This window comes from Balaenoptera musculus, chromosome 6 (assembly GCF_009873245.2).
Source record: "Balaenoptera musculus isolate JJ_BM4_2016_0621 chromosome 6, mBalMus1.pri.v3, whole genome shotgun sequence".
NCBI lineage: Eukaryota > Metazoa > Chordata > Mammalia > Artiodactyla > Balaenopteridae > Balaenoptera > Balaenoptera musculus.
Genome location: NC_045790.1, coordinates 108423760 through 108434286, shown reverse-complemented (window position 1 = coordinate 108434286; position 10527 = coordinate 108423760). Strand labels below are relative to the sequence as shown.

At 54.7% G+C, this 10527-nt stretch overlaps 1 protein-coding gene across 1 annotated transcript; it reads right to left on the bottom strand.

Annotated features, from left to right (window-relative positions):
• Window positions 1–4983: 4983 nt before the first annotated feature.
• Window positions 4984–9516, bottom strand: CDK9 (cyclin dependent kinase 9). The gene is made up of 7 exons (XM_036856534.1): window positions 8904–9516; window positions 8375–8456; window positions 7519–7609; window positions 6990–7156; window positions 6704–6875; window positions 6396–6544; window positions 4984–5905 (listed from the first exon to the last, which is right to left on the bottom strand). Exons 1-7 carry the CDS (start codon window positions 9341–9343, stop codon window positions 5540–5542), a joined length of 1467 nt encoding a protein of 488 aa, XP_036712429.1. The 5' UTR covers window positions 9344–9516; the 3' UTR covers window positions 4984–5539.
• Between the last annotated feature and the right edge of the window lie 1011 nt (window positions 9517–10527).

Below are 10527 nucleotides of genomic sequence, written 5' to 3'. Positions count from 1 at the left end.
GGGGAGTGTGCTGGGAGGCAGGTCTTCCCTGATAGGTCTCTGCTCTCATCCTGGGATCAGCCCAGGGATCTCGGCCTCCCCGGCTGTTTTCCGAGCGCAGGACTAGTCAGGATCTCCCTGTGAGTTAAATAACAACCGGCGGAGGTTAAAGGTGAGCAGGCAGAACGGGGTGTGTAGGGAGGGGGCACTTGGGAGACTTCCGGACCTTGGGGCTGGGCTTCCTGCCCAGTGGGGCTGGCTTTATCTGGCCTCTCTTATCACAGCCCACCCCTCTCCTTACCTCCCCTTACCGTTACGGCCGTTTCCCTGGCCCTGCCAGGCTGCGATCCCTGGAGAGGGGGGATAGGACACGGGGTGCCCTTGACCTAAGGCGTCCAAGCCTGCCAGGGGGAGGGCTGTGTCACCAAATCATTTGATCAAAATGATGCCAGGACACAGACCCAGTCCTCGGCCTGCAGGGTGACATCGAGGGCCTGTCCAGACGAGCTGGCAAAGGCCGTTCCCAGTTCCACAGCCTTTCCAGCCATCCGCTTGACCGCTGGCTGACTCACTCCTGCATTTGGGAGACTCCCAGGTGCCAGGCTGCCTCCGGATGATGCCTCCACAAGGCCCTGCCCCCTGGGAGCATTTATTCCTGGCTCCGCACCTCCCTCCACAGATGGGGATGACACCACATCACCCCAGGGTTCAAGGCTGAAGGGGTCAGACCCACATCTGCCCGGCTAGTCCCAGCCTCCTCTCTGGGGTGTTCTATGGGGAGATGGGGAGGTGGGGAGAGCTCAGAGCCAGAAGCTCCAGGGTTTAGGACCTGTTTTGGTTGTTTTAAAATACAGTTTAGGGCTTCCCTGGCGGCGCAGTGGTTAAGAATCCTCCTGCCAATGCAGGGGACACATGTTCGAGCCCTGGTCCGGGAAGATCCCGCATGCCGCGGAGCAACTAAGCCCACGCGCCACAACTACTGAGCCTGCGCTCTAGAGCCCGCGAGACACAACTACTGAGCCCGCGTGCCACAACTACTGAAGCCCGCGCGCCTAGAGCCCGTGCTCCGCAACAAGAGAAGCCACCGCAATGAGAAGCCTGCGCGCCGCAACAAAGAGTAGCCCCCGCTCACCACAACCAGAGAAAGCCCGCGCGCAGCAACGAAGGCCCAACGCAGCCAAAAATAAAAATAAAATTAAAAAAATAAAATTAAAACAATTAAAAATAATAATAATAATAAAATACAGTTTAATTGCATGAGTAAAAATATTAATTCAGGAAATATGAGAAAACACAGAGAACCATAAAGGACAGAACCACCCCAAATAACCACGGGTAATGTTTTAGTGTGATTGCTTCCATCACACTCCTGCAGAAGCAGGAGATACTTTGTAACCTGCTCTTTCCACCTGTTGTCTTTGTGTTGTTGTTGTTTTTTTAATATTTATTTTATTTATTTGGCTGTGCCGGGTCTTAGTTGTGATACACAGGATTTTTAGTTGCTGCGTGTGAGATCTAGTTCCCTGACCAGGGATTGAACCCAGATCCCCTGAATCGGGAGCGTGGAGTCTTAGCCACTGGACCACCAGGGAAGTCCCAATCCACCTGTTGTCTTTGGAACGTCTTTCTGTCATAGTGTATATACTTCGTCCTTTCACGTGGCGGCCCAGCATCCCATCATAGGGCCGTGCTCTACCTGCGCCGCCCAGATCCTGGCCAGCAAGGCAGCATCGCCCGTCAGCTTGTTAGAGGTGCCCCACCCAGACCTGTGAGTCAGGGATCGGATGTGCAGTGACTCTGCATGCTCTAACTTATTGAAGCTGATGGAGGTTTATGCTTTTCCACCTTTTCCACAAGCAAGGCTGCCCTGAACATGATGGACACACTGGGTGGAGGTAGCAGAGAACAGGGTTGGAGCGTGGCCTTTGAGGTTCTAGTCCTGGTGTGGCCACTGTACAGTGGGCCACGTGGCTCTTCTGTGTACAGGACAAGAGTCAACACGTGCCCTCTCTAGTGGGTCATTCCATGATGTGCTGGCTCCCGTCTTAGAATATACAAGACCAGCTCCTTCCCTAATCCTCCTTTACAGTAGATTGTTGCTACTTCTTGTCTTTGGTCCCCTTCCTCCTGTTCTCCAGTGATCCTACTCCTCCCGACAGGGTTTCATCCAAAGCAATCCACCCAGTGGCTCTTGCCAAGGTCATCACTGAGGTCAGTGTGGCTAAACCTGATGGTCAGTCTTCACCCCCATCTTCTTGGCCCATCAAGAGCACTTGTCTAGGCGATCACTCCCATGTCTCAAAAACACCCTCTGTCTCTTAGCTTCTGGAACTCACTCTTCCTATGGTCTCTCTCTCTCTCTTTTTTTTCTTTTTGGCTGTGCTGCGCAGCTTGTGGGATCTTAGTTCCCTGACCAGGGATCGAACCCAGGGCCCCGGTAGTGAAAGTGAGGAGTCCCAAATACTGGACAGCCAGGGAATTCCCTCAGTGGTCTCTTACTTCATCAGTTGTTGTCCTCAACTCCCTGACGACATTGAGCACTGGAGTGTCCCAGTGGACCACGTCTCCCTACTCCGCTCTTCACATGTGATCTCATCCTGCATTGGGACTTTAAAAACCACCAGGCTGGCAACTCCCAAAGGTGTGTTTAGACTCTGGGGGGCTCTGAACTATATATATATAGTTCAGGTATATACCTGCCAACTCAACCTGGATGTCCATCTGTCAACCTCCAATTTACAATTGAAAAACCATGCTCCAGGGACTTCCCCGGTGGTCCAGTGGTTAAGACTCCGCCTTTCACTGCAGGGGGCACAGGTTCGATCCCTGGTCGGGGAACTAAGATCCCACATGCATGTGGCGTGGCCAAAAGAAAAACAAAAACCGCCCGAAAACCTCGCTCCAGCCTGACCTGCTGCAGCCTTCTCTGTCTCAAGGACGGCACCTCCGTCCTCCTTCCAGCCAAAGCCTAGGACTCTCAACTTCTCATTCATTCAAACTCACATCCAATCTGAATGATTTGCCCTCACAGTAGCCTATACATCCAAGCACTCCTCACCACCAGCTTCATGACCAGCTTGGTCCAAGCCACCGTCATCTTCTGCCCAGATTATTACAATAGCCCTAACCAATCTCTCTGCTTCCATCTTTACCTCCTTAGTTTTTCTCAACATAGTCACTGTGAGTTTTTTTATTTTTTATTGGTATTTTTTTATTTTTTATTTTTTAAATTTATTTTTTATTGAAGTATAGTTGAATCACAATGCTGTATTAATTACTGCTGTACAGCAAAGTGATGCAGTTATACATATATATGTGTGTGTATATATATATATATATATATATATATATACATACATACATTCTTTTTCATATTCTTTTCCATTATGGTTGATCACAGGGTATTGAATATAGTTCCCTGTGCTATACAGTAGGACCTTGTTGTCTATCCATTCTGTATATACTAGTTTGCATCTGCTAATCCCAAACTCCCAATCCAACCCTCTCCCACCCCCCGCCCCCTTGGCAACCACCAGTCTATTCTCTACGTCCCTGATTCTCTTTTTGTTTCATAGATAGGTTCATTTGTCTTCTTTTAGATTCTACGTATAAGTGATAACATATGTGTCTTTCTCTTCCTGACTTACTTCACATAGTATGATAATCTCTAGTTGCATCCATGTTGTTGCAGATGGCATTTTGGTTTTTTATGGCTGAGTAGTATTCCACTGTAGATTCGTACATCTTTATCCATTCATCTGTTGATGGACATTTAGATTGTTTCCATGTCTTGGCTATTGTGAATAGTGCTGCTATGAACATAGGGGTGCATATATCTTTTTGAATTATAGTTTTGTCTGGATATACATCCAGGAGTGGGATTGCTGGATCATATGGTAATTCTATTTTTAGTTTTGAGGAATCTCCATACTGTTTTCCACCGTTTTTAAAAATCATCAGAGTGTGTCCCCCTCTGTACAGAGCTCTCTGAAGGCTTCCTAGGCTCAGGGCTAGAATAGATTCTCCCTCAGAGCCTCCAGAAGGAAACAACCCTGCCGATGACACCTACAGATTTCAGAAATTCACCTCCAGATCTGAGAAAATAAGTTTATTTTAAGCCACCATGTTTGGCAGCCCCAAGAAACAAATACACTAGTCAAGAATTTTTTTACTTTCACTGGCCTTTTGTGAAGCTGTGATCTAAGTTAATACCTACAAGCAAAGGACAGTTGCGGTAAAAGGTTTTGCCAATGTTCCTTCCCAGGTCCCTCTAAGAGGACTCCCACCCGACAGAATGTAGAATTTGCCTCATACGTTGGCTGTCCCCAACTTCAGACTCGCAGGAAATGTATCCCCCAGAATGACCTGCTCCTCCAAGGGTCCCAGCTCTGAGCCCTCATGATCCAATCTTCCACAAACTATTCTCTGTCCTCCTGCCCACTGGCCACCCTAATCCAGGCTACTGCCACCTCCCCAAGCCCCTGGAGATCCTTCAGCTTCTCTGGTCATTTCCTCTCTTGTACCCTCTATTCAGCAGCCTGAGAAGTTTTGCAAGTTACAGATTTGACTATTGTCATTCCACTGATTAGGAGCCTCTGCAGCCTCCCGTGCTCACGAGTCAAGTCTGAACACGTGTCGGCCACAGCAGACTGTGCCTCCACCCCCACAGCCCCGCCCCGGGTCACCGCTGCAGATGTAGCTCACAGCAGGCCATCTCCAGTTCCCTCATCAGCAGACTGAGCCCCATTTCTCATGTCTCCCCGCTTCCTCTGAGTGGAGAGGAGGAGCAAGGGAGCATCATGGTACCTGCCCGGTGGGGAGCATGATGGCAAATGTTCTGGAAGGTACTCAAGAGAAAAACAGAAAAGACAAAGTCCTCTGAAGGTATGTCACGGGACATGAACTGGGTCAAAGAAAAGAACCAAGACTTGACAGATCAAATCTCAATGGTCAGCTACAGCGTTAAGAGCTGGGGGTCTGAACATAGCACAGAGCACACGGTCATTTACTGAAAAAGAGTCAACTTTAATTGTAACTGACCAAACTGCATCCAGGAATGTCTCTGAACAATTGAACAAAGAAACACGATAAAATTGTCCTACTGAAGAAACCAAGAGTTTCCACCAGCCCCAGAGCTTCTGAGGGTTAGGCCAAGAGCAGCCCATTCCCAAGGCCGGTTCTGTCCCCCACGCCAGCTTCTCATCCCATGAGGAGGGCTGGGGATGGGCGAGGGACCTGTCCCCTCCTCCCAGCACGCTGGGATCTCTTAGAAAGTCACCAGTGGGGTGTGCCTTTCCTCCCATCTCATTCCTGTCCTAAGGTAAATGGAGACCCTCTGGGAATCACCCCAAAGGGGTGAGGCAGCCCAAGTGCCTTCCTGGACTCTCAGCCAAAGCTGTATTCCAGTCTGCTCCGTTGGTTCCTGATGCCCAGGGTGGGGATTAAATAAAATATGCACTAGAGAAAAAACTCAAATGCCCCCAAATCTCCACAACACAAGTCACAGAGCAGAAGAAAAAATAAAACAACGGCCCTAATGAGAAGCAACAGCGGCCGGCCCTCAGAAGACACGTTCAAACTCCGTCTGGTTGGTAGTGGCGGGATTGCGGCTCTGGTTGGTGGACTGCTGGGTGATCTGGCTGCCCTTCCGGCGCGGCGGTGCGAGGTACTCAAACATGGACGTCAGGTGGGTGGACAGCATGCCCTTGAGGTCCGAGGGCATGGGGTCGGACCAGAAGAAGTCGTGGTTCAGGGCGTCGTCACTGTCGATGCGCTGGGCGGGATCCAGCACCAGCAACTTGTCGATGAGGTCCAGTGCGTAGGGGTCACGCACATAGGCCTTCAGCCTGTCCTTCACCTTCCGCTTCTGGCCCTTGACCAGGTCCAGTTTCTCAAACAGCTCGTACTTGTCCACATTTGGCCACACCTGGGGTGGGAGGCATGGAAAAGAGGATGTAGTCAGTTCAGGGGGTACGTGGCTGGTCCACCGGTCAAGCACTTGAAGGAACTAAACATTCTCCGTTCAGAGGCTCCCAGACTGCCCCTAGAGGGCAAACTTGACCCCTCCAAGGTGAAAGCAGCAGGAACCACATATTTGGCAAACACCAAGTACCGGGCCCTTTGACACAAGTTGTCTGGCGTATGTGCACCGAGCCTGATGGAACCACAGTTGTCTCACAGCAGAGCAGCTCAGCTCTGAAGTGAGGGGCTCAGACGCCCTCCCCAAAGCCACAGAACTAAAGGGATGCAGCCGAGACTTGAACAGTCTGTGTGGCTCTAAACAGCAGACCCCAACCATCCACCAGCAACCTCTCCGGAATGGAGCTTTTCCTCTATTCAGCACCCACCCCTCCCCTGCCAGGGAGACTTCTCTGCAGCCCGTGGGGCCCAGGGGCCCAGGCAGCCCGACTGCGTACCTCAGGAGTGATGGAGCCACAGAGCTGGCTGATGAGGGCAAGCTGGTGCTGCTCTGTGTTGCCCTGCATGATAGGGCTGCGGGTCCACATCTCTGCCATGATGCACCCAGCACCCCACAGGTCAATGGGGGGGCCGTAGTCCCGCTCCCCTGAGAAGAAGAGCACACCAGGAGGGCCCCTTGAGCCCGACAGCCTCCTGAGAGGCAATGCCCCCGGGCCGGGGGCTCAAGAAGCCCTGGCAGTGGGGAGCTGAGGCCAGGTAAGTGCCCAGCCCCTGCTTCCCTCTGCCAGCTCGGGAGAGTCCTCACCGAGCAACAGCTCCGGGGGCCGGTACCAGAGCGTCACCACACGGTTGGTGTAGCGGTTGGGCTGGCTGTTCTTGGCCAGGCTGAAGGCCCGGGCCAGCCCAAAGTCTGCCAGCTTCAGAACTCCATCACGGGTGATGAGCACATTAGCCGCCTTCATGTCCCTGTGCAGGATCTGCAGGAAGCACACAGGTGAGGGTTCCCGAGGGTCCTTCAGCCACACCTACCCCACAGTGAGAGCAAAGGCCAGCCCCAGCCTTGGTCTCTCCTCCCCTACTCTGGCCCCCACCTTGTTCCTGTGGATGTAGTAGAGACCATTGAGCAACATCTGCATGACCCTCTTGATCTCAGACAGTGTGAACTTGACTAAGACGTTGCTCAGCAGCCCGGCAAGATCATGCTCGCAGAAGTCAAACACCAGGTATATACTGCCTTTGCAGCGGTTATAAGGGGAAGCTGAGACCGGAAGAATGAGGGGGAGAGAGAGGGACAAGAAGAAAATCAAAAATCTCATATGCAACTCACTTTCCCACAAGCAGCTCCTACCCTCTCTAACCTATGGACCCCTGGATATCCAGGTGCGAATTCCTTCACAGGTAAAATATTTTCTGAGCGCCTTCTCTGGGCTGGGTACTGTGGCAGGCCCCGAGGAGGCACCTGCTCTGATGAAAAGGCCAGAGAAAGCAGTCACACTTGGTATGTCTGGGTTAAGAAGAGGCAATGTAAGTGTGTCCACTTCCAACTTTTGCAAACAAAACCTTAGGCAATAAGCCTCATTTTCTCAATCTGAAAATGGGGATGAGATCCGAACAACTTACCTTTGGTTCGACAGATCTCAATCAAGTTGACCACATTCTCGTGTTTTAGAAGCTGGAGGATCTTGATTTCCCGCAAGGCTGTAATGGGGAACTGGGTGGGAAAAAGACAGGAGAAGGTCAAAAGTGGGTGAGCGCACCACAGACCAAGGAACTGGCCAGGGAGTCCACAGGAAGGGTCAAAGGTTGGGAGACAGAGTAAGAGCGTAGGCTCTGAAATTAGCTGTCTCAAATGCCATATTTGTAAAATGGGTGTAATAGTATGTAGCCCTCAAGGAGCTGGTTTCAGACAATGAATTGAAATACTGATACTTCACACAAATGCTCTATTACTAGTTATTAAATGCTCCACAGTTTCTTCAACCTTGTAAGTTTTAGCTCTATGCCTGTATTTAACTGTTAGGTCGTTAACAAATACAAAAATAAAGAAGCAAGTCTCTTGAAAGCTGGACTAGAGCTAAGATCGGGCGGGGGGTGGAAGGCACTGTTGTTTTTCAAGTGAATACCAGTCACCCTTTTAAAGTCATTGCATATAACTTATTATTATTTTACATTCAACAAAATTAAACTCTAAAGAAAAAGTGCTCAAAGACTTCCTAACTTCAGGAACCAAGGTGCACTCAGTGCAAGCATGAGCTCCCCCTCCTGGCACCAACCATCTTCACCTAACAATGAACTATGAAGCGCTTTAAAACATTTGAATTAAAAGATTTAACTTGGAAGTCAAATTCCCTGGAATATGGAAATTTCCAAACACGTAAACTGAATCTATACGTTAAGAGTCCCAGAAGCAGCAGGGTGGAAACCCAACCTCATGCCCAAGGGAGCTGGCCGACCTGCCCACCCCACCCATACTCACCCCCTCCTTCTCGTTCTCCATCAGTACCTTCTTCAGAGCCACTTTTTGGCCGGTCTTGCGATGCTTTGCTTTAAACACCTCCCTGCAGGCCGAGAGGACTCTTTAGGCCATTTCCGCAGGGCCCGCCCCTCCCCCACCAGAGGAAAACAGGAAAGGGAATCCGGGCGGGGCTGGGCCGGGTACCCAGGGCACTCGGCTACCCCACCACGCGGTGTCTTCGGTCCCTCTCCGAGCCTCTACCTCCTTCCCTCTGCCCCTTCTCCCCACCCGGCAGTCTCGCGGAGAGATCCCGCACCACTCACATGCTCCTCTCTGCAACCCCTCCCTGCCCCCCATCAAGGGCCTCAAGCTCCTCCCCGCCAGCCGGCTCTGTCAGGCCCGGGCGGGCTGCGGCGCGGCCTAGCGAGACCAGGGGACAAGTCTGTGGCTAAATGGCTTCCCGACCAACTGGGCCCGGGCCTGGGCGTCTCGACGTCAGCCCGGAGGGGTGCAGGCTCAGGGCTCCCGGTCCCTGGGGGCCAAGACTTACCCGAAGGTGCCTTGGCCGATTTTAGCGAGCTTCTCGTATTTGGACACCTCATCACAAAAGGGGCATTCCACCGAGTCGTACTGCTTTGCCATGGCCGCCTCCAGTGCGCCGCCGCCACCTCCAGCCGCCGCCGCCGTCGCTGCTCCCGCTCCAGGTCCCGCCGCCGTGCTCCAGGCCCCTCCGCGGCCGCGCCACTTCCGCCTCCACGGCCACTTCCGGCCTCGCGGCGCCGACCCCACCTCTTCCGTCCGCCGCCCGCCGCCAGGCCCCCTGGGACTTGTAGTTCCCGAGAGGCCAGGAGGAGCCGGAGCTGCAGAGGCGCCTCCGCCACCGCCGCTGCCCCCGCCTCCGCCGCCGCCACTGGTGGCGGCGGCCCCGATCGGGGGCGCGGGGAGTCGGGGCGCCGGGGCTGGGGCTCGGGGTGGTGCGTCCCGCTGCATCGGCTCGGGCCGCCGCCGCTGCCGAAGCCGCTGCCGCTCTGGCGCCCGATCCGGGGCTAGCCGCAGTGCCCTGCTCCTCCTCCTCCGACGGCGCCGCCTCCGCCAGGCTGCGCTGGGCGCGGGGCGGGGGGGCGGCCCCCGAGCCGCGGCCTGGGGGCTCCCTGGCCGGGCCCGGGCCCGGGGCGGCCGGGCGAGGGGGCCGGACGGGAAGAGCCGATGAGGAGGCGGCCCGAGAGCCCGGGAGGGGGCGCGTTATAAAGGGGGAGGTGCCCCAGCCTCGCCCTCCCCTCCCCCTCCTCCCGCCCCCTCACTCCTCCCTCCCACCCTTCGCGGCCGCACCTGCCGCCGCCGCCGCCGCCGCCGCCGCCGCCGCCGCCGCCGCCGCCGCCGCCGCCGCCGCCGCCACCGCCGCCCGCCCGCTCGTTCGCCCGCTCCCTGTCCGCCCGCCGCCCTCGGCGCGTCACCGCCCGCGGCCCCTCCTCCGCCTTCGGAGGTGGGGCCCCGCGCTCTACACCTGGCTGCGGGGCGACTCGCCGCGTGCCTCAGTTTACCTACACGTGCTAGCTGCCGCGGGGAGCCCCTTCCTCCCCAGCTCGGGGTGCACCCCCTCACAGGCGAAGGCGGGAGGTGCCGAGGGAGCGGCCTCCGGCCTGGGGAGGAGAGAACGGCCCCCACCGCCGCCTCCCCGGGCCCCTGCCACCCGCCGTTGATATGGCAACTGACAGCCGCCAGGGGGCGCGGCGACATTGGTGGCGGCGAGCGAGCAAAGCCCAGGCTTTCCAGCCCTGGACCCCTGTTCTCCCGGGAGGCAGGGATGAAACCCACAGGACCCCCGTCCCCGCTGAGCTGCGCCCGAGCTGGTCGCGCCCCGGGTCAGTAGTCACAAAAGTAGCTAGCATTTACTCTGCACCCTTGTGTGCTCAGGAAGTGCTGGGCGTTCCTGCTGAATCCTTAATCAACAGCCCCATAGTCAGGATCACTAACCAATTTTACAGAAGAGCACATTGAGGCTCAGAGAGGTGAGGTCATTTGCTCAAGGTCACACGGTGACAAAGCTGGGACTCGAACCTTGTCTGTCTGAGTCTGAAGAGGATTCTCTTGACTCAGGCTATTTACAGTCTGTCCAGGAGGACAGCAGTCGTGCTGTTTGAGGCCTGTTGTCCTTATGTGCCAGGCACCAAGCC

Excerpts from the sequence above, each read along its gene's own strand:
- CDK9 (XM_036856534.1), bottom strand. The coding sequence starts at position 9,343 with ATGCAGCGGGACGCACCACCCCGAGCCCCAGCCCCGGCGCCCCGACTC. Across the intron at positions 7,157-7,518 it reads TGAGATCTGTCGAACCAAAG|CTTCCCCTTATAACCGCTGC; the intron begins GTAAGTTGTTCG and ends TTCCGGTCTCAG. Across the intron at positions 5,906-6,395 it reads GTGGCTCCATCACTCCTGAG|GTGTGGCCAAATGTGGACAA; the intron begins GTACGCAGTCGG and ends CTCCCACCCCAG.